At 37.0% G+C, this 24,742-nt stretch overlaps 1 protein-coding gene across 1 annotated transcript; it reads right to left on the reverse strand.

Annotated features, from left to right (window-relative positions):
* Positions 1-4,365: 4,365 nt before the first annotated feature.
* Positions 4,366-5,334, reverse strand: LOC132662304 (olfactory receptor 8G1-like). The gene has a single exon (XM_060607784.2). It carries the CDS (start codon positions 5,323-5,325, stop codon positions 4,366-4,368), a length of 960 nt encoding a protein of 319 aa, XP_060463767.1. The 5' UTR covers positions 5,326-5,334.
* Positions 5,335-24,742: the final 19,408 nt, after the last annotated feature.

A 24,742-nucleotide genomic window follows, 5' to 3' on the forward strand; every position in this document is an offset into this window, starting at 1 on the left:
TAAGTCGAAATTAAGAGTCAGATGCTTAACTGACTGAGCCACCCAGGCTCCCCATTTTGATATTGGACTCATTTTATATGTCTCCAAGAGAATGAAGTCAAATGACCTGCTTGAAACTATTGGAAGAAATATCTGGTTTCACATCAGAGAACATTACAGTCACACATAATCTGATCTTATAGCCAGAAATGTTCAAGCACAGCCTAAAAGACCATGGAGCAGCTATTGTTGATGGATGCAAGGTTTAGATGGGTGGTTGGATTAAATCATCCTGAATATCTCTTTAAATTACAACTTTCATGACTGTGTACTTCTAATAGGTCCTGATATTAGCATAGTAGCCATTGATGCAAAAAATTCAGTCCTACATTTTCTCTAATGTTCTAAAAAATGAAAACAGTAATTGCTGTCCCGTGTGAAAATTAAATTAAATGATACCTGTAAAGTGAGGTCCCCAGCACAGTTCCTGGCTCTTGGTAAGAACTTAATCAATGTCAGTGTTGTTTCAATTGTAATCTATTTAAGTATCTCCCTGCTCTGTTTTTCATTCGCCGAACACTGTCATTCCCATAATGGCAGTAAGAGTTTCCAATTTCTTTCCTCAGCAGATCTTCTTGTTGTTTCTTTCCATGAACACATGATAATACAGAGATTTTCAACTTTTTTACTGAATAGTAACCTTTTAAAATAATCAGTATTTTCCAAGTTCTCCAAATAAAGTTCAAACTAATTTGTCATTCAAAGATTTACAACAATAACAACAAAGTTTTCTTTTTTATATCCCAACAAATACCATGTTATTTAGTTATTTGGTAGACTGTTAGTTTTTACTCACCATATCCCTTTAGCTTTTCTCTTCTTCCATTCCATCTACCTTATGACGTTTATTCAGCAGTTAGGATCATTTAGTTAAGAATTTAATATGAGAGAGGTACCTGGGTGGCTCAGTGGATTGAACGTCAGACTTCAGCTCAGGTCATGATTTCGGGGTTCATGAGTTCCAGCCCCACTTTGGGCTCTGTGCTGACAGTTTAGAGCCTGGAGCCTGCTTCAGATTTTGTGTCTCCCTTTCTCTCTGCCACACACACACACACACACACACACACACACATACTCTTTCTCTCTCTCTCTCTCTCTCTCTCTCTTTCAGTCTCTCAAAAATAAATAAACATTTAAAAAAATATTTGAAAAGTTTAGTAGGAGAGCCCCAGTTAACATGACCATTTTGTGTGTGTGCCTATGAATACATTTCTTGTGTTTTACATAAGCACTTACTTTATATTAATTAGTATGAGTTATTTACTGGTTTCCCTTCTCTACTAGACTGTAAAATCAATACAGTACTTAGCACAGTGCTTTGCATCTAGTGACCCTCAATCGATATGTTTAATAAAATTATGGGGGCGCCTGGGTGGCTCAGTCGGTTAAGCGTCCGACTTCAGCCAGGTCACGATCTCGCGGTCCGTGAGTTCGAGCCCCGCGTCAGGCTCTGGGCTGACGGCTCAGAGCCTGGAGCCTGCTTCCGATTCTGTGTCTCCCTCTCTCTCTGCCCCTCCCCCGTTCATGCTCTGTCTCTCTCTGTCTCAAAAATAAATAAACGTTAAAAAAAAAAAATTAAAAAAAAAAAAAAATTATGAAGGAAGGTTAGAGATATATTAACATAGACTCAATCTAAGTCAGCAAAGCCCTCACACTGCCTGAGTTGAAATGAGTAAACAAAAAAGTTTCTGCCGTAATTTTATACTAGAGGGGACAGAGAGATAACAAAGGGGCCTGTGGTCATGAGAAAGCGTGAACAATAGAACGAGGACAAGTGAGGATGAAATGGCTGTGTACATCTCTGTGTGTGCTGGGAAAGGAGCCTGAGTGGAAAGCTAAGATTTTAAAATCCAAAGACTGTGATTCAGACATAGCTTTCCTTCTTCACAGAGAATTCAGTGCTGTGTACTTTTCTTCTTCATTGTTCTGAAGGGAAAAATGATCTGACGATGCTGGTGGATAGTTCGGAGTACCAACCTTGCAGGACTCTTTAGTGCTGAGGGAGTCATAGCCTATAAGTCTCCTTTGGCCATTGTTTTTAGTCACTGATCTTGATCTCTGGTGAAGCTGATGCCCAAAACTGTCTGTCCCCCTGCAGAGGTTGGTTGATATTATCTGAGGATTTTACACTCTGGGTATAGATGCTACGGGTCTGATTAAGAGCAAACAATGATAATGGCCTCCCACTAGGATCTTATCCCACAAGTATCCACTCATGGGAGAAGAAACAATTAGAATTTCCCTTTCTCCGTTGGTACTCAAGGGCTTAATAGTGTCACAAAAGTGTTATTCATTGTTCTTATTAGGTTACACATTAGAACCAAGGATGTGAGAGATATTGTTAGAGCTCTGGTGGATTTCATGCCAGCCCATTTTTAAATGCAAAATTTCAGGAAATTTATAAGACATACACTAAAGTTTTCTGAAGTCCCTTCCCACAAGGGCAAAGTAGAAAATCAGGGAAAACAACCTGGTTATGTAAGATCTGAAAGTTTTTTTCATTGGTCTCTGTTAACTGTATTTAGATTTCATAATGTACTCAGAAAACAGTGATGTTTGGAATATTTTAACTTGTGGCCTAAGTGAAAGCATATGCTAAATATTGCATAAATCCCTGGGAAGTTCCTAATTAGAGTAAGAAGGAGATATGGTAACTTTATTTTTTTCTAAAATAAAGAGAAATGATGAGGAGCAAAGAAATATGTGTGCTATACAAATTATTTTATTTCTGTATAAATACTGAATCATTTTATTTGTTTGGTAATAAAAACCGATGGTTTAATCCCATTAAAAATGGCCAGGGGACCTGAATAGACATTTTTCCAAAGAAGATGTATAGATGGGCAACAGCACATGAAAAGATACTCAACATCATTAATCATCAGGGAAATGCAAATCAAAACTACAATATCATCTTATACCTGTCAGAATGACTAAAATCAGAAAGACAAGAAATAAGTTTTGGTGAAGATGTGGAGAAAAGGAACACTTGTGTATTGTTTGTGGAAATGTAAATTGGTACAGCCACTGTGGAAAACAGTATAGAGGTTCCTCAAAAAGCTAAAAATAGAAATATCATATGATCCAATAATTCCACTACTGGATATTTACCCAAAGGAAACAAAACATTAATTCAGAAGGATACATGCACCTTTATGTGTAATGCAGAATTATTTACAATAGCCATTCAAGAGTCCATGGAAGCCATTCAAGTGTCCATCAATACATAAGTGGATAAAGATGATATAGCATATCTATACAATGGAATATTACACAGTCATAAAAAAAAAAAAAGATCTTGCCATTTGCAACAACATAGATGGACCTAAAGGGTATTAGGCTAAGTGAAATAAGTCAGACCAAGAAAGACAAACACCATATGATTTCGCACATATGTGGAATCTAAAAACCAAAATGAATAAACAAAAAGTAGAATCAGACCTGTAAATACAGAGAACAAACTTTTGGTTGCCAGAGGGGAGATGGATGGGGTATGAGCAAAAAGGGATGAAGGGAAGAGGGAGGTACAGGCCTGCAGTTATGGAATGAGTAACTCACAAGAATAAAAGGCACAGCAAATGGAATGTAGTTAATGGTATTGTAATAGTATTGTATGGGGACAGATGGTAGCTACATTTGGGGCAAGCATAGAATAATGTACAGAGATGTTGAATCAGTATGTTCTATACCTGAAACTGAAGTAACATTGTGTGTCAACTATATTTGAATTAAAAAAAAAAAAGAGGGAAAGGAAAGCTTACTGGTAAAACCTTGGCTGGCAGGTAGTGTATGTTACCTATTGTGGTTAGTCATAGTCTTCATGCCAAACATGTAAAATTAAAAGTTTATTAACCCTATATTTTAATAATGCTGATTTACAATATACCATCCTTTCCTATAACTAGTAGAAGTTAAGTCTTGAAAAACATATTAAAATATAAGGCAATAAGTATTATCAAAGGAATTGTACTTGACTTATTTCATCAATTTAAGTTAGCAAATAACCATTGTTATGCATCCTATATCTAGGAGATATCCTAATTCTGCAAATTTTGTTTGCATGCACTTTGCTTTCTAACTCTATGTCCAATACACTAGGTGTGCTATCGTGTCCACATGGTGCCCAGGTCAATGTCTAATATACCCTATCATATGGTGATGCTGTCCATGTGACTGGCATGAATCCTGTCCATGTGACTGACAGGACTATGAATCCAGTCCTCCCGCACTGTTCTTCAAAATTATCAAGTAGAATGAACAATTTCATTACTTGTGGACATACAGTGTTGTCTCTGGATTGCTTCCTTATCAAACCTTCTCTGAGAATTACAAAGCTTTTCTCAAGCAAAATACCCATTTCCTTCTATTTTCAAGGATCTTATTCAGGACAACTCTGACATCTTTATTCCTCAGGCTGTAGATCAGGGGGTTCAGCATAGGCACAATAATGGTGTAAAACACAGAAGACACTTTCCCTTGGTTCATGGAGCTCACAGATGATGGCTGCAGGTACATGAACGCAGCGGATCCAAAGAAAACGGCAACAGCGGAGATGTGGGAGCTGCAGGTGCTGAAGGCTTTGCACCTGCCCTCGGTGGAGCGGATGCGGAGGATGCTGGCAATGATGAAGATGTAGGAGCTGAGAATCATGAAGCTGGGGGCGAGGATATTAAGTGCACTGAAGCACAAAACTACCACCTCGTTGATATAAGTACTGGAGCAGGAGAGCTCCAACAGTGGGAAAAGATCACAGAAGTAATGGTTGATTCTGTCAGCCTTACAGAAGAGCACTCTTAGCATGCAGCCTGTGTGAGCTGTGGCACCAGTCAAGCCCATGATATACACCCCAACTACCAGCCGGGAGCAAACCTGATAAGACATGGTGACATTGTAAAGCAATGGGTTACAGATGGCAACATAGCGATCATATGCCATTATAGCCAACATATGACATTCCGATATAACAAAAACAAGGAAGAAGTAGAGTTGAGTCATGCATGCTTGGTAGGAGATGAAATTTCTCTCTGTCACAAAGTTCACTAGCATTTTAGGGGTAATGACGGTGGAATGGCAGAGATCAATGAAGGACAAATTGCTGAGGAAATAGTACATGGGGGTGTGCAGGTGAGCACTGAGCCCTATCAGTGTGATCATGGCCAGGTTCCCCACCACCGTGACCACATAGACTCCTAGGAAGAGGAAGAAAAGGGGCAGCTGGAGTTCTGGGCTCTCTGTTAACCCAGCAAGGATGAACTCAGTCACTGTGGAATGATTTCCTGCTGTCATTTTCCTCTGGGAATTTTATGTAGAAAGAGAAGAAGAAAAATTGTGGTAGATATTTATTGTCCCACCATGCAATGTATTATGAAACAGAATTTGTCTTTTCAGCCATGTAGCTTCAGTTCTGTCTGTCCCTGATCTATGTTAGCGCTCAAAGACGCTGAGGTCTCCATAATGTGGGACATGTAAATAAATATCAGTTAGAACTGTCCCTTTTTTGTTCTATGCTGTAAAAGTTTGTCTTATGCACTTCTATGTTTATGCAGCATTATTTACCCTAGCCAAATTGTGGAAGCACCCCAAGTGTCCATTGATAGATGAATGAATAAAAATGTAAAGATTTATATATATAACAGAATATAATTCAGCCATCAAAAAGAATGAAATCTTGCCATTTGCAATGACACGGATGGAGCTAGACAGTATTATTACACCAAGCAAAATCAGTCAGTCAGAGAAAGACAAATATCATATGATTTCACTCGTACATGGAATTTAAGAAACAAATGAGCAAAGGGAAAAAAGAGAGAGAGAGAGTAAACCAAGAAACAGACTCTTAACTATAGAGAACAAACTGATGGTTACCAGAGGGGAGGTGGGTTGGGGGGGGGGGGATTGACTAAATAGGTGATGGGCATTAAGGAGTCCATGTGTGGTGATGAGCACCGAGTGATGTACGGAATTGTTGAATCACTATATTGTACACCTGAAACTAATATTACAATGTGTTAACTAACTGGAATTTAAAAAGAAACTAAAAAAACAAAATGAAAAGACTGGTGATATTACTGTGTATTAGGTACATAACGGTTTGCTGTCCAGGCACTTTAGAAAAGGTATCTGATTTATTTTTCCCAGATGAGAAAACTAAAATTCGGGGACTTCAGTTACTTGGTAGTGGAGACTCTGTGGCTTTTCATTATAGGTGTGGATGATAGTTTCCTAATAGCACAGGTGAAAAATTCAAAATAGCCACGAGAAATAAAAGTGATAATAATGGGCTTGAGCTAATACTGATATCTGCCAGAAACACCATTCTTTCTAAAACCAAAGCATGTACAAAACACATGCTAGTTCAAAGAACATAAGAGATGGAGAAGAAAATCATAATAGTGATACTAACATTTATTGAGTGATTCTAAATAGAGCAGAGTCTAGGTAAGATTCTATTGAGATGAATCTGATCCTGGTTACCTATCTATGCATGGATTGCCCAATGAATAGTGTATGAATAAAGGGAACCAACTGGGTTCACAGCATGAAATAAATAAAAACAAAAAGCCTTTGTCAGTTGCACGTAAACTATTAGGAGCTCGGTGCCATTCTGCCACTAAAATATCTGTCTGTGGTATTTATGTTTACACTGTGCAAGATATGGCTGGAAACAGATAAAGCCAAAATTTAATCTTCTATGTAGTACTCTGTCTTCCAGTTCCAACATTTTTTTAGTATAATACTAATGATTGTTTCTATAGCAAAATAATCTCAGTCTTTGGAATTTACAGTTTTCACATGCTTACTATTTTGTTAACTATTGCTTAGTTATGTAAAAGTATATCTCAAATGTTTTTAAATAGGAAATGGTTTTCTGCCATTCTCTTACTGTTGACACTTTCATCTATAGGCATGGAATTCACTTATGATGGTGAAGACATCTTTAGGTAGCAGGCCACTGGTGATCTTTAAAAGTTATTTATCCAGATTTTAGTGATAGCACCATGTAAAACTGTTTGCCTTCTTAGATATAAATTTATTTAACTTAAAAAAAGTGAAATTTGTAATATATGTATTTGCTCCGATACTCCCTCCCCACCTGGATCATCATTCTTTTTTTTTTTTTTTTTAAGTTTATTTATTTATTTTGAGAGAGAGAGCAGGGGAGGAGCAGAGAGAGAGGGAGAGAGAAGATCCCAAGCAGGATCCACACTGCCAGCACAAAGCCCAATGTGGGGCTTAAAGTCACAAACTGTGAGATCATGACCCGAGCAGAAACCAAGAGTTGGACGTTAAACCAGCCACCCAGGTGCCACAGTGGGTCACCATTCTTGAAACTGTATTGGGAAAAGAGCTTTTGTCTTAAATCTTCCCGAGTCGGCTCACAATGCAGCCTGCCTCACTGCTGTCTTTAGGTACATTTTCCAACAATAACTCCTTGTTGGGCCTTTCCCATCTTTGCCACCCATTAGTGACTGGAAGTGATAAAACTGCCCACGATGTTCTTCCTTTTTTTTTAAAGCACCATTAACACATGACCATTGGATATAATACATTTTTACTAAAGGCTTAGTCGTAACGTAGTGATTATACCTTTGGCAGAATACAACTTCAAACTGAATGTTACAAAGTCATGGTGTAAGGAACTTCTTTCTTGCAGCGGCCAGTGCTTGACTGCCACATTCTCCTCTCTTTCTAGAAAAGGAATAGCAAGTTAGGCAGAAGTAGTTCAGTAGCTATGTTTTATCTTGATAGCACAGCTTTAGAATATGTTACAGAACATGGAGTTTTCAAATCACCACTCTCTATAAACTTAAAACCTCTATATACTTCTGCTACCTACTTGACCCATGAAAGTATTTGAGTTTGTAAATCTTCTCTAAAACTTTCTCTCCTGTCCTCCTTTAGGAAACAGACTCTCCCTTGAGAGGAATAATGACAACTCTAAAATTCTCTTTTATTCAAATGATCAAAATTAAATTTTTTTTGATTTCCTCATTTGTTTGTGGTAAAAAAAAAATCACATAACATAAAATTTACAATCTTGACCATTTTACGTATAGAGTTCAGTAGTGTCAAATATGTTCACATTGTTGTGAAACAGATCTCCAGAAATTTTTCATCTTGCAAATCTGAAACTCTGTACCCATTAAATAAATCCCTTTTCTCTCTCTCCCTTGGGCCCTGTTAAGTCCTATTCTGTATGTTTCTATAAATTTAACTACTTTACGTACCTCACATAAGTGAAATCATACAGTATTTGTATTTTTCTGACTGACGTATTTCAATTAACATAATGTCCTGAAGATTTCTCAAACTTAAATGACTCAAAGGACCGCCTTGATTTAAAAAAAAAAAATAAGATGTTGGGACACCTGGGTGACTCAGTTGGTTAAGCATCCAACTTCGGCTCATGTGATCTTGCCGTCAGTGAGTTCGAGCCCCCCGTCAGGCTCTGTGCTGACAGCTCAGAGCCTGGAGCCTGCTTCTGATTTTGTGACTCCACTCTCTCTGTCCCTCCCTTCCTCATGTTCTGTCTCTCTGTCTCTCAAAAATAAATAAATAAATAAATAAATAAATAAATATTAAAAAAATAAAAAAATAAAATAAAAATTAAAATGTTATGATGCAATTTGAAGAGCATATGCCCTGTCAAAAAATATTGTTTTATATTTTAAATAACATCAACAGCATCCACAAAAAAACACAGCTAACGTTGTACTTAACGGAAAAAAGATTGAATATCATCCCCTCAGATGAGGAACATGGCAATGATGGCCATCCCTCTACTTCTACTCATCCTTATACTGGAGATTCTATCTATATCAATCAAGGAAGACAATGGAATAAAACACATCCACAATGGAAGGGAAGAAGTAGAACTATCTCTGTTCACAACTTACATGATGTAACCTATAGAAAATGTTAAGGAATTTGCAAAAGAAATCTTAGAAGTAATTAACAAGTTCAACAAGGTTGACGAATACAAGATCAACATACAATGTTCAACTGTATTTCTATACACTTGCAATAAATAATCCAAAAAAAATTCCATGTTTAATAGCATCAGAAATAATAAAATACTTAGAAGTAAATTAAACAAAGAAACACAAGACATGTACACTGAAAATTACAAAACATTATTGAAAGAAATTAAGCAAGACCTACATGAATGAAAAGATATCCCATGTTTATGAATCAAAAGCTTTAACATTTTGGGGCACCTGGGTGGCTCAGTTGGTTGAGCATCTGACTTTGGCTCAGGTCATGATCTCATGGTTTGTGAGTTCAAGCCCCACGTTGGGCTCTGTGCTGATAGCTCAGAGCCTGGAGCCTGCTTCGGATTCTGTGTCTCCCTTTCTCTCTGCCCCTCCCCTGCTCATGCTCTGTCTCTCTGTGTCTCAAAAATAAATAAAACATTAAAAAAAAATCTTTAACATTTTTAAGAAGGCAATTCTTCCCAAATTGAGCTACAGAGTCAATACAGTCTCTATCAAAATGTTAGTTGTTTTTGCAGATATTGAACAGCTCTTCCTAGAATTCATGTGGAGATATAAAGGATTCAGAATAGCCAAAATAAACTGGAAAGCGAACAAAGTTGGAAGACTCAGACTTCCTAATTTGAAAGCTTGCTATAAAGCTACAGTAATCAAGACAGTGTATCACTAACATAATGGACACATATATCAATGGAATTGAAATTAGAGTTTAGAAATGAACACATACATCTGTGGTGGATTGATTTTGACAAGGATTCCAGAACAATTGACGAGGAAAGAATAATATTTTCATTAAATGGTTCTGGAATAACTGGATAACTACATACGTAAGAATATAGTCAGATCCCTTTCTCACACCATACACAAAAGTTACTTCAAAATGGGCCTTAGACCTAAACATAAGAGCTAAAACTACTACACTCTTTAAAAAATATGTAAAAGTAAGTATTTGTGCCTTAGGAATAGGAGATGTCTTCTTAGATAAGATGTCAAAAGTACAAGAAACCATGTAAAAAATAAATGATATCATCAAAATTAAAAGCTTTTGTGTCTCAAAGAATATCATCCAGGAAGATGAAAAGACAACCAACAGATGAGAGAAAATATTTGCAGGTCATATATCTAGCAAAGAACCTGTATACAGAAAATATAAAAACTCTTACAACTCAACAATAAAAAGACAACCCAATTTTAAAATGGGTAGAGGATTTGAGTAGACATTTTTCCAAAGAAGATACACAAATGACCAATAAGCACCTGAACACCATCTTTTGTCACTAGGGAACTGCATATCAAAACTACAATGAGATACCACCTAATACACATTAGAATGGCTATAATCAAAAAGACAGACAATAACAAGTATAGGCAAGGATCTGGAGAGATTAGACCCCTCATAGAGTGCTGGTGGGATTGCAAAATGATACAGCTGCTTAGAGAACCAGTTCAGTAGCTCCTGAAAGTGTTAAACAAAAAGTTACCATATGACCCAGAAGTCCTACTCTTTTTTTTTTTTAATTTTTTTTTTTAACGTTTATTTATTTTTGAGACAGAGAGAGACAGAGCATGAACGGGGGAGGGGCAGAGAGAGCGAGACACAGAATCTGAAACAGGCTCCAGGCTCTGAGCTGTGAGCACAGAGCCCAAACTGGGGCTCAAACTCACGGACGGCGAGATCATGACCTGAGCCAAAGTCGGCCACTTAACTGACTGAGCCACCCAGGCTCCCCCAGAAGTCCTACTCTTAAGTACATACAAGAATTGAAAATAAATGTCCGCATAAACGCTTATATATAAATGTTTAGCAATATTATTTATAATAGTCAAAAAAACGAAAACCATCCAAATGTCTATCAAATGATGAATGGATAAACAAAAGGTATACCCATAAAATGGAATAGTATTCTGCCATAAAAAGTAATGAAGTATTGGGATGCCTGAGTGGCTCAGTCGGTTAAGTGTCCAACTTTGGCTCACAGTTTGTGGGTTAGAGCCCTGCATCGGGCTCTGTGCTGACAGCTCAGAGCCTGGAGCCTGTTTCAGATTCTGTGTCTCCCTCTCTCTCTCTGCCCCTCACCTGCTCGTGCTCTGTCTCTCTCAAAAATAAATAAACATTTAAAAAAATTTTTTTTAAGTAATGAAGTATTGAGGCATGCTACATCATGGATGAACCTTAAAACATTATGCTAAGTGAAAGAAACACAAAGGGCCACATATTGTATTATTCCGTTTATACAAAGTGTCCAGAAAAGATAAACTTATGTAGAGAGAAAGTCTCTTCCAGGGGCTGGGAGCAAGGGAGAATGGGAAGTGACTGCTGATGAGTACAGAGCTTTATTTTTGAGGGGAGGGAGGAAGTAATGAAAATGTTCTAAAATTAGGACGTGGTGATGGTCGTTCAATTCCACGAATATACTAAAAACACTGATTTGTACACATTGCATGGTTGAATTATATAGTGTGTGAATTACATCTCAATAAAACTGTTATAAACAAGTAAAACAACCACAACAAAATGATGGTGATAACATTCTGACTATACAAAACATTTCACCACCACCTGCGAATTTGCCATTGTCCTCCAAGCCTTCCCCATCTAGGTTATGCCGGTGTATACCTCTTTATTATGCCAAATTTCCCTACTGAATGTTTTCTTCAAACAATGAGATCTTCCCCAGCAAAAAATTATGCAACAGTGGCTCAAAAATTATAACCATATTTTACAATTATATTTTTTCTCTCTGGTAGATAAACAAGAAAAATATAGGATTTAACCATAAATTGTTAATAAGTTAAAGATATAAGAAATAAATATGCTCTATTTAAAATGTTTCTCCTTTGTCCTATGTCTTCATCAGAGAAAAAAAAATCAACAAGTACAAAACAAGTAAAGTAAACATAGTCAAGATGGCCTGAAAACACAGTACCTAGTACTGAAAATACCCAGTAGTTTGCTGCTTGGTGTCTGTTTTCCTTTTACTCCTCGATAAGCAGAAAGCTTGCCATCTCCAGCAGAAACTAACCATCCTTGGTTCTGGGTCAATTCTATACTTTACTGTGAAGAATTTAAGTATGTCTAATGCACAAAACTGTCCGTTCATGATCAAGCCAAACCTGTTGCCAATTTTATAAACCCAAAATGGTAGTTTCCCCATTATCTTTTACAAAAATCCCAGTTATTTCTTTTAATCCATCCCCTAATTTTACCTTACCTGATATTAAAAAGACTGAGTTGCTACATCCTTCCATATTTCTCTGACTCTTTACAATGGCCACTGACTGTTTCTCCTATACTCCTGGCCCTTCACAAAAGTGAGCCAGTAAATACTCCTGCCCATCACAGAAGTTCCATTATATCTTGTCCAGTCTTTGTAATTTTGACTGAAGATGTTGGGCTTTTATTCATTATGTGTGACCATCTCCCTCTGAAGTCTGACTCTCACACATGGTCACAGTTTCTATTATTTTCTGTTCTGTCCAGGTAACAATACCTGTCTGTTTGAATGCCCATTACTCGTACAAGTGGATAATTACCAACATTGCATCCATGGTCTTTTCTTATCTTAGTTTGATCTATCTGACAGATGAATGAGTCCTGAGGAAAACACCAAAACAGATTAAAAAAGAAAAAAAATTTTGAGCTCTTATAAAAGAAATATTATGACTTATAACCCAGAATTTTTGTTTCTCTAGTTTTACTAGGTTAATAGACTAAAAGAATGTTCTAGTCCTATCTTGATTTCTAAAAAGTTTTTGCTAAATTTCTTGTGAGTCTATGGACATAAGTAATGTGTGGTAGGTAAAAATATAGAACAAACTTCATAGCTGCATGAATTCAATGAACATCTAAAGATAAATCATAAAATGAAAAAAATTAAGTTATTATCCCATAGGACTTGCATACTTAGTCTTGTCTTGAAAAACATTCTATCAGTAACTTGGATGATACCATGGAGGAAATCATTATGAAATTCAGAGACAACATTAACAAAGAAAAGAGTAATAAACACTTGTATGATGATAATGATTTAAGAAGAGAATGTTAGGTGAATGTAAACTGATATTAAAAAGAAGAATTTAGGGTCACATGGGTAGCTCAGAGGGTTAAGCATTCGACTCCTGATTTTGGCTCAGGTCATAATCTCGCAGTTTATGAGTTTGAGTCCCACATCAAGCTCTGTGCTGGCAGCACAGAGCCTGCTTGGGATTCTCTCTCTCCCTCTCTCTCTCCCCATCTCTCTCTCTCTCAAAATAAATATATAAACATTAAAAAAAGAATTTAGAAATCTTGCCATTTGCAATGACATGGATGGGTCTAGAGAGTACTACACTTAGCGAAATCAAATCTCTACACTCAGAGAAAGACAAATATCATATGATTTCACTCATATGTGGAATTTAAGAAACAAACATAGGGGAAAAGAGTGAGAGAGAGCGACAAACCAAAAAACAGACTTTTAACTATAGAGAACAGTTGGTTGGTTACCAGAGGGGTGGGGGGTGGGGGATGGCGGAAATGGGTGATGGGGATTAAGGAGGGCACTTGGCCCCAGGTGTATGGAAGTGTTGAATCACTAAATTGTACACCTGAAAATAATATTACACTTTATGTTAACTGATGGAAATTTAAATTAAAACTTTAAAAAGAGGGAAAATTTAACAGTTTTATAAGCATAAAATTTTTCATGAGCACTCAGGCTAGAGATGAATGAGAGAATCCCTGCTCTTCAGAATGTACAATCTAGGAGCGGGGAGGCAGACTAAGAGATGTGACACGTGATTGCGCAAGTCTTACAGGAACACAATAAATGTGGTGCTAACCCAGAATAGGCATCAAGGAAGGCTTCCAAAAGAAATATGAATCTAGGACAAGTAGGGATAAGCCCGGTCTGCAACACATTCAAAACTGAGAGGCATTGGCCTCACAGCCCTCATGTTCAAAAGATCCGGATCAAGAGAAAAAAAACACTTAACGATGCTATTAAGTTCATTAAAAGAAACATACTAAGGTGATAGTCACACAAGATAAACTGCATCTGGTGAATTGTGCTTAGTTCTGGGGGCCGTATTTTATGATGACAATTTACAAACGATAATTATCCATGAAAACTGAAGATTTGGATCAAAATAATTTACATCAAGTGTCTACATGACTGGTAACAGGAATTGGAATTCAATTTTTTGTGTGTTACTTCAAAGGGAGGAGCTATGGCCAATGAGCTGTTTCTTTTTTTTAATTAATTAGTTAATTAATTAATTAATTAATGTATTTATTTATTTATTTTTAATATGAAATTTATTGTCAAATTGGTTTCCGTACAGCACCCAGTGCTCATCCCAACAGGTGCCCTCCTCAATACCTATCACCCACCCTCCCCTCCCTCCCACCCCCCCATCAACCCTCAGTTTATTCTCAGTTTTAAGAGTCTGTTATGGTTTGGCTCCCTCCCTCTCTAACTTTTTTTTTCCTTCCCCTCCCCCATGGTCTTCTGTTAAGTTTCTCAGGATCCACATAAGTCATACAGAGAAAGACAGATACCATATGTTTTCACTCTTATGTGGATCCTGAGAAACTTAACCTGTTTCAAAATCAAATATCTAACCATTAAATATGTATGGGTTGAGTTATGAAAAAGATCATTTTCTGTGTTCAGATGCATTCTAGCAAAACATGAATAACCATCTTCTAAAAGCTTTAGGAAATTTTTTTAATGTTGTGAGGAAGCTAAACTCCTTTAACATTCTGAGATTAAAAATTCTAGAATAGAGAGAACTCAGATACTCACCCTTTACTTGGAAATTTTACTCTGGGTTAAATGTATTATTTAGACCATGTATCCTCCAAGGAAAATAGCTCTTGAGAATCACAGTAAAGGCTATTCAAAAATAGACATTTCTGGGCTCTCCTTTACTGAAGGAATCAAAGGCAGGTCTGGATTTCTGAGATGTTTACATAGATAATATGTATCAAAACCCATGATTCCCTATTGTAGTCTCATAATGCTACCAAAGTCACTTGCCAAAGTGATTTGTTTTTATCTAGGGTAATATACAAGAGGTATCATCATATAGTTTCATATATATATATACATATATATATATATATATGTATATATATATATACACTCCCTCAAGATTTCCTTTCACCAATTAAAATTTGATTTTTTTTTTAATCCTCGGATGATACTCTCATTATCTCCCATGTGTATAATATTGTCAACATAGAAATAAATACATTGACATTAGGTTAAGAACTAGAAATTAAAGCTTTGCAGACATTGTTCTCGAAAGTCTTTATGACAATAGTTTTCTGGATATAATTTCTGAAATATTTAAAATCATGATTTCAATTTTTTTTCCTGTTGAAGTTTGGGGAAATAGTTAATTATATATAATTATTAGTGGTGATTGCTCTGTATAGTTTTCAAAACACTTCATTATTGCGTACATAAACCATGGTTTATAATGATAATGGCAAGTGTTTATTGAACATTTAACTATATGCCATATATAATTCTAATCTTTTTACATTCACTAATTTATTTTATTTTATTTTAAATTTTTTTTCAACGTTTTTTATTTATTTTTGGGACAGAGAGAGACAGAGCATGAACGGGGGAGGGGCAGAGAGAGAGGGAGACACAGACTCGGAAACAGGCTCCAGGCTCCGAGCCATCAGCCCAGAGCCTGACGCGGGGCTCGAACTCACGGACCGCGAGATCGTGACCTGGCTGAAGTCGGACGCTTAACCGACTGCGCCACCCAGGCGCCCCTCACTAATTTATTTTATTCTCACAATAGCTCGATGTAAAAGATAATATTAGGCTAAATCAGGTAACAATTTCATATGATTCAACCTAACAGTAATATATTTAATGTTTTAAAAATAAAGAATCTGAAGCAACAAAGATTAAGTAATTTGCCTAAGCTTACCAAGATAGTAAATTTGCTCATAAAATGATTACATCTGGTATATTACAAATATTTTAAAGTATTCAATCATTTATTCCTTCAATAGAAGTGCAAAACACCATAGTATGTGTTAGGACTGTCAGCACGAAATGGGCAAACCTTTTAGAATTTCTAAGAGAAAGGAAGAGCGTTTTATTTGAGCCAAATGAGGACCACTGCCCAGCATACACAATCTTCACAAAGAAAAGAGTGCTCCCGGGAAGGAATGTTTAATACAGGGTTATATATATATATATATATATATATATATATATATATATATATATACATATATATATATATATATATATATATATATATATATATGTATATATTAGAGGTGACCCCTTGGGTGATAGTCTTGAACCCTGAAGGTGAGTCCCAGGTTATGTTACATCCATCTTGACAGTGAGGTGGAAAAGGCCTGAAGAAATCCTGGCATCCACACCACTGAACTGAAATGGCTTCATCCACGAGATATTTCTCATGTATCATTTCAAGGAATAGTTCTCAAGCCTTCAGCATTCTGACTGCTTTGGCGGGCACTGACTTGACCATGTCAATTTCCTATTAAAAGGTGTCGCCCAGAAATTGTCACAATGTAACATATGTCACCTGACAAGCACTTCACAGTTTAACCTATAAATTGTTACCTTTAGGCTTTTCCTGACCTTAAACCCTCAGTCATGTATATCAATCATAAGATTTTCTCTAAAATTACTTTTCCATCTCTTGGGAAGGACCTGCGGTACTGATTAAGCACATGAACTTTGGAGTCACATAATTGGGGTTCAAGCCTTTCTTCTACTTCTTACCACCTGTGTGACACAGAGAGTGATCGAATTTATGTAAAAGTCAGTTTCCTAATGGTTGAAGTGGTGCTTATTAACATGGCACATATATCATGAATTTATAGCTAGGATTGAATAACAGCATTGCAAACATTAAATAACACTGGAATATGATAAGTATGCAGAAAAATTTAGTTATTATCATATTTAAGCCCTTTGGCTAACACAAACTCAAAGGAATTTCTCAGAAAATTATTCTAAACATCTTTAATTTATTTGCTGCAGCTACACTAAACATTCTAATATTCACCAACCCCTTCTCTTGTTTCAAAGGTACTGTTAAGTCCCTGTCACTAGCCATTTTTCATCTGTTTCTGTCTAAACTATATAGAGATACTATATCAATGTGTAACAATGTTCTTATCAATCATGTCCTCCTTTACTTTCTATGTTGAACTAGCCAACACCAGGTATCCAGACTTGCATGCTGACTAAGGGTTTGAATTACAACATGTAAAGAAACTGAGCGCTGTCATTCCTGTCTGTGCAAGAAAAAACTAGGCAAACTGAAAATTAATGGCTTTTCTTGGACCCATGAGAGAATAGAGGCTGTAAGGCAAACTGCCAGCCTGACATCTAGAAACGGATGTATCCAGACAGAGGCAGCCCTCATGATTTGCTTACCTGTAGCAGAAGTCACTGAACTCCATAAACTTGTAGGAGCTCTCAAATAATAATTGTGATGAACTTCTGGAGACTGACTGGAGACTAGCATGACTGTTAGAAACTCCTGGGGAACTCAGTCATAAGGGGACCCCATACTTACAGGATTGCCCTTTAGGAATCCACCACGTTCTCATGGTGGTGAGATGAAACAGATCATCTGTTGGTTCTGGCAAGGAATCAAGAGTCGCCATCTTGGAACGCCCCCAGTGTGTTCTCCCTAAGGGAAGACCCAACCCCCAGGGCGAAGGTATTTGATAGATAGCAAATCTGAAAGCTTTTCCCCAGTCAGGGACAGGAATGCTGCCTGAGCTTTGGACTTCCTTTCTTATCTTAAAAACAAAAACAAACAAACAAACAAAAAACATGGTAGAGGTCTTCCAAAATAGATTGCGAATGATGACCCTAGGTAAGGGAGTAGCAGACAAGAGGAAAGAAAGTTATAGCCATTGATAGAATAACAGAAACACTTTAAAAAACAATTTTTTTTTTAATGTTTATTTGTTTTTGAGAGAGACAGAGACAGAATGCGAGTGGGTTAGGGGCAGAGAGAGAGGAAGACACAGAATCCGAAGCAGGCTCCAGGCTCTGAGCTGTCAGCACAGAGCCCAATGCAGAGCTTGAACTCACGAGCTGTAAGATCATGACCTGAGCCGAAGTCCGTGGCTCAACCGACTGAGCCACCCAGGCGCCCCAACAGAAACACTTTTGAAGGCCACATCCTTGAGAGACAGGCCCACTAAAGGACTAAGGCTCAATTAGAAGGTTATAGAACACTCCCTCAACCTCCCTACCAATGCTGTGGCATAATTATAGTCAGTAACATTTTAAAGAGCTTCAAGACAGCTTATCTCTAAGGAGCAGGACATAAAGACCCAAAGCTAAGAGAGCACACAAAAACAAGAGATAGAGAAATCTGAAGCCCAATACGTAGAACTACAAGCACTAAACACAGCCTCATTTCCAGCCATATTCATATAAATCTTCACACGTAAGAGCCTGTTTACCTCAGTCCATATTAAGAGATAGAACATGAGTGGTTTTCAACAAAAGTCACCAGACATGCCAGATGGCAGGGATAAAGCATTCTGAAGAGACCAAGCAACATGAGAACCAAACTCAGATATGATAAGGAGATTGGAGTTATCACAGCAAGAATTTTTTGTATTGGGATTATTTACTCTAGCCACAGCTGTTTGGTTTGGTTTTAATCTATTTAATAAAGGTCTGAAACAGATGATTTCTTGAGGTCTCTTAATGCTAAGATCTGTGACTACGAATACATAGAAAACCATGGTTTATCTGAAGCCTAAATTAGATTTGCGGCATTCTTCTAATTGGCTTACACTGACGGGAGCCATAGAGATAATGATCAGTGAAGGTGAGTCAGGATAGTTCTTACAGACATCAACCAACAGCTTGGGGGTGTCTAGGCATTCCATTTTTTAAAAGATACAACTTGACATCTTTTTTTTTTTTTAATTTTTTTAATTTTTTTATTTTTTTATTTTTTATTCTTTTTTAACGTTTATTTATTTTTGAGACAGAGAGAGACAGAGCATGAATGCGGGAGGGTCAGAGAGAGAGAGGGAGACACAGAATCTGAAACAGGCTCCAGGCTCTGAGCTGTCAGCACAGAGCCCGACACGGGGCTCGAACTCATGGACGTGAGGTCATGACCTGGGCCAAAGTCAGACACTTAACCGACTGAGCCACCCAGGTGCCCCACAACTTGACATCTTGAGAGTGAAGTTGATCCATGATTTTCTATTAACTCTTAGGTGGGTTTAAGAGTCTCACACGTGTGGCATAAAAAACTAGATTGTTCACAAAAATAATAGATCGATAAGGCAAGGTAGACATTTGCAACGGGAAGTGGTTCGTTCATGGAAAGCCTTGCAAAGCCCGGGGATCTAACCTGGGAAAGGGCATAGCAAAGCCAATCACTCCATTGTTCATAACTTTGCAATATGACCATAAGAAGAAGAAAAAGAAAAAACAAGATTTCAGTCTGGTTCAGTGTTCTTTATTATATTTTTTATTGTATATTGCCATCAACATAGGAAAATGAACTATATTAGCTCCAAAGTTCTTCCCATTTTTTCCAAGCTTTGAGAAAATTGGAATATGCCAAAAAAGGGACTAAATTATACACTTATAGACTATCACATGCTGGTCTAGATGACTAACAGAGAATACAAAGGTTGTAGTTAATGACTGAGTTTTCATTTCTGCCTGGGCATAATGGACTGGTTGATGGCCTCTTGATTTTGTGTGTGTAAGGGTTTTTCTCATATTTTTAAGTTGGGATCACCCCTGCTCTGTTTTTGCCATATACAGTCTCAGCTCTGTTATTTCCTTGGGCTGAAAATGGACTCTACCCCAAACCCACAATTCACCTACAAGGCCTATGTCTCAAGGAGCTCACTGCCAAGCTTTGCCTTGCACTCTCAGAAGACGAGGAGCTGTGAGATTAATTATAAATGTGTGCTATCTCTCCTGAACTTTTAGAGGGTGCTAAAAGAGTTCATCACTGAGGGAAAATAAATCTGGAGCTTTTTTAGTCTCCAGACTTTAATTCTCTCAGAGTATGAGTTCAATTCAGGAAAGGGTTATTTAACCTGACTTAAATTATTCTCAGTGTCTATCATTATACAGCAAGATGTCTTTATTTTGACTTTTTTTCTGTTCTTGAGAGCTAATGTAAAGTCAGTTCCATTTGTGGCCATCTATTCTCTACATTTAGAACAAACATCAGCCTATCCATCCATAGAGATAGCGAATTCCCTTTCTTGCTGCTTGTTATGTCATGCTTTCATCTCCTTGTTATGTCTAGAGAGGGAGACTTCTTCATTCTCCACTATTCCCTGTTTTAGTTGGGTGGTTACCCAGCTGAAGAAGCACAGAGTTTCCATTTCATGTCAGTTTCAGGCCACAGGCTGGCCTCCACCATCCTCTATATACTGAGCGACTGTGTTCGTGTGAGGAAGGAAGAAAAGATATTACTAACACCAGTATATACTTCGAGGCTTTAAGTCAGTTCTACTTCTCCCAAAGGGCTGTTCTTTCCTCTCATTTGCGCAGAATTTGCCACTTATAAAAACACATTCTCATGCATTATCTAATATTAGTGACTCCCTGTGAAGGCATGGTGTGAATTGTGAGTCCTGTTCTACAGATGAAGAAAATTAAACTCAGGGAATATTAGTGATTTTTTTTTTTTTTTTTTATATAGTTGGTCTTGGAGTTATTTTTTGTGGATTTTGTTTTTGTTTTTGTTTTTTTGTTTTTTTGTTTTCAATTTAATTTCTTTGGTAGATACTCAGATTGCCTATCTCTTCTCAGGCGAATTTTGATAATTTACAAAACTGGTCTATTTCCATATAGTTTATTATAAGTTTAGGCTTGCCTTCCATGGGTTGTGATTCTAATGTCAGTTCAGTTTTGGAACCATCTGCTATGTTATTTGGATCCTCTCCTGCATGTGGGCCACCATGTGTAGGTTTGGGACCTGGCTAGTGTACCCCATATTTCAGTTATCCAAACATTTGACATGCTGTTTATGGTCAGATTCGTGCATATACAGCAAAGGGATGAGCCCGAAGTGTCCATATACAAATTTTATTTGATTACCATGTTTTAGTTTTCTTCATGCTCAGAGAGCTATACTTTTAGCTCCAGTTAGAAAATTGGAACTTTAGTTTTCCAACTCTGCTGCACATTTCTGTGATGGTATCTGCCTTCAGGGAAAGTGGAAGAAAGAGAGAAAGTGCAAAAGAAATTATTCCCACATTCTTGAAACCAGAATTCTTCTCAGAGTTCTGTGTCCTTCATAGGCTGCCACTGCCTCACTACTGCCACCATCACTGATGCCTCAGTATCTTCTGGGAGCAGGGGGAGTAGGAGAGAATAGAAAACACACACACACACACACACACACACACACACACACACACCAGAATAAATCCAGGGACTTTCCACCCTCTCTCTGGCCCTTGGAGTTTCCCTTCCAGCTGTCCAAATCAGAAAGTGCTTCTCTAAGAGCTCTTTCTGTCTGTAAAATGGTGTGATTTGGGGATTCAATTTGCCTTTGAATCCAGGCTAGAGGACACTGAGGTGGGGGAAGGGACAGGAAATTCACTGCTGTATCCGTCCTACTTTGAGTCCCAGTTTCTCTCCCCCATCTTCCTGCCACTATCTACTTTTCAGAGTCCTCAGATAGCAACTTCATGCATTCAGTTTGAGAGATTAGATGGAGTGTGGTTACCTCCTCTTAATCAGAATCTTTTAAGTGATTCTGATGAGCAGGAATGTTTAGCTTTCTAACTGCAATTTGTCTTTTCCAATAAATTTAACAACTTAGACAAAATTTACACATTTCCTAAAAAGCATAACTTTTTAAAACTGACATAGGATGATGGGGCGCCTGGGTGGCTCAGTCAGTTAAGAGTCCGACTTCGGCTCAGGTCATGATCTCGCAGTCCATGAGTTCAAGCCCCGCGTTGGGCTCTGTGCCGACAGCTCTTAGCCTGGAGCCCGTTTCAGATTCTGTGTCTCCCTCTCTCTGACCCTCCCCCGTTCGTACTCTGTCTCTCTCTGTCTCAAAAAATAAATAAACGTTAAAAAAAAACTGACATAGGATGAAATAGAACATCACATTAGTTCTTTAACCATTAAATGCATTCAATTTATAATACAAAACTTTTTTTAAAGTTGCTGTAAAGGAAGCTCAAGGCTCAGTGTCTTAAAACTTTCAAGAAGAAATAATGTAAATCTTAAGCACACTTTTACAAAAGAGAACAGGAGAAAACACATTCTAATCTATTTTATGAGGAAAGTATAACTCTGACTCAAAAACCTGACAAAGACATTACAAGGAATAAAAATTAGAAGGCTTATGTCCTTAACAGTATTATTATTAGCAAGAGAATGCCAAAATACAACACAACAAAGTGGGATTTGTCCTATGAATGTTAGTTTGCTTTAACATTTGAAAATCAAGTAAATGATTCAATAAGTTATGAGACTAAGGAGAAAAACCAAATGATTATCTCAATAGATACAGGATTATAACATAATATTTAATGGTGAAATATTGCATGTTATTCCCCTAAGATTGGGAGCAAGTCTAGGCTCCTTTCTTTGGTTAATGTTATTCAAGATTGCACCATAATTCTTAGCCAGTACAATAAGGTGATGACGGGGGAAGGCGGTATACAAATAGAAGATACAGATAATTCTTTATTTGCAGATGACATGATTTTCTGTATAGCTGAGGCATCTATAAAGCAACTCTGATACCTAATACATAAATTTAGAAAAGTTACAGGATATAGTGTCATTATACAAATATCAAGTATATTCTTACATATAATCATAAAACAATTAGAAAATGTAATAAAATAATTATATTTATAATAACATCAAAACATATCAATTACTTCAAAGTAAACTTAAGGAAAGAAATGCAAGACCTCAATAATAAAAATTATAAAACATTGTTGAGAATAATTAAAGGAGACCTAAGTAAGTGCAGAGATATTCCATATTCATGGATATGAAAATTCAGTTAGATTTATTTTTGCTGGGGTGCCGGGGTGGCTCAATCAGTTAGGCATCCAGCCCCTGATTTAAGCTCAGATCATGATCTCACAGTTCGTGGGTTCAAGTCCCACATGGGGCTCTGCACTAATATTGCAAAACTTGCTTGAGATTTTCTTCTCCCTCTCTCTCTGCCCCTGCTTGTGCTCTTTCTCTCAAAATAGATAAATAAATTTAAAAAAATATTTTTTATTTTTGAAAATTCACCTATATATTCTAATTAATACCAATAATCATCCTAGCAAGTATTTCTTTTGTTAATGGAAATTGATGAGCTGATTTCAAAATTAATATGACACTGTAGAGAACCTAGAATAGATAAAACAATGTTGAAAAAGAACAATGTTGACAGATGGACTGCCCAACCCAGATTCTCTAGAATCAATGTAATGAGAAATGGGTATAAGGCTAGACAGCTATATCAAATAAATATGAAAAAAAGTCCAAAATAGACTCAAATTTCATTGTTTTACCATGACCTCATAGCAATTCAGTAGGAAAGAAAATCTCTTCAAGAAATTATTCTGAAAATTAAATAGCAATATGGGGACAAAACAACCTCAATCTTTGCTCCAGGCCATGGAGCACAAAAACTAATTTAGGTCTAAATTAATCACAGATCTAAATAGAAAAGAAAGGCTCTAAAGCTTCTAGAAGAAAACATAAAAGATGATTTTAATGAGCTGGTATCCCAAATGTAGTGTTTTGCCCTTTTTCCTTACATTATTTTGTAGTCTTTTTCTCGTGCTGCTACATAATTTTAATAGTTGGCAATTTTGAGAACCATATAATATTATATTAACTCAATGTTACAATTTATCTAACATTATCCACGTCTACACATTTAGGCTATTTCCTTTTTCTGTCGCTATTTGAAGTGAGCTGGCATTATAAAGTATTTTCCTTTGGAACATTTGGTATGATGGTTTCTCAACATTCACCTTGCTGTACTGAGAGGCTTAGAGAAAAATTACCAGGTGTACTCACAACTGCAAAGAAAAGATCTTTCCCTTCCCCCGCTGTTCCCGAAACCAGCCAGGGCGCGCCCTGTCGTAGTCTGACATAAAGGCGGGAACCAATCAAGTTCTGCTGAATGGTTTGAAATAAAGGCGGGAACCAATCAAGTTCTGCTGAGCGTTCAAATTTAAATGTCAACCTATAACAACTCTGTAACCTCAAAAAAAATCCCTAACTTGTTTGTGCCTGTCTATAAAAGAAGCTGTAAGATCCTTGCTCGGGGCCTCTTGCGTCACCGGCAATGAGTGCACGGAGGACCGGGTTCGAACCTGCAATAAACGACCCTTGCCGCTTGGCTTTGGCTCTGGACTCTGGTGGTTTGTTTTCGGGGGGTCTCTCGAATCGGGGCATATCAGTACCAAAGTATTTGAACACATATATTTATTTATCTTGATTTGGATTATAAAATTGCTTTTCTAAAGGATGCACCAATCTACCTTAAGCCCTTCCAGGAATCATGCTGCATTCTTTTGTGTTTTCATTAACCTTGCCCACTTGATCTCTTCACGACTAGACTTGAAGAGTTAGCTCTTATTTTCTATTTACATTTAAGATTTCTTTTCTCACTGGAAATTTTTCTTGATATTTCTTCCATTTTTTATTTTTTTATTGTTTGAAATATTTTAA

The sequence above is a fragment of the Panthera onca genome, chromosome D1 (assembly GCF_046562875.1).
Source record: "Panthera onca isolate mPanOnc1 chromosome D1, mPanOnc1 haplotype 2, whole genome shotgun sequence".
NCBI classification, from domain to species: Eukaryota; Metazoa; Chordata; class Mammalia; order Carnivora; family Felidae; genus Panthera; species Panthera onca.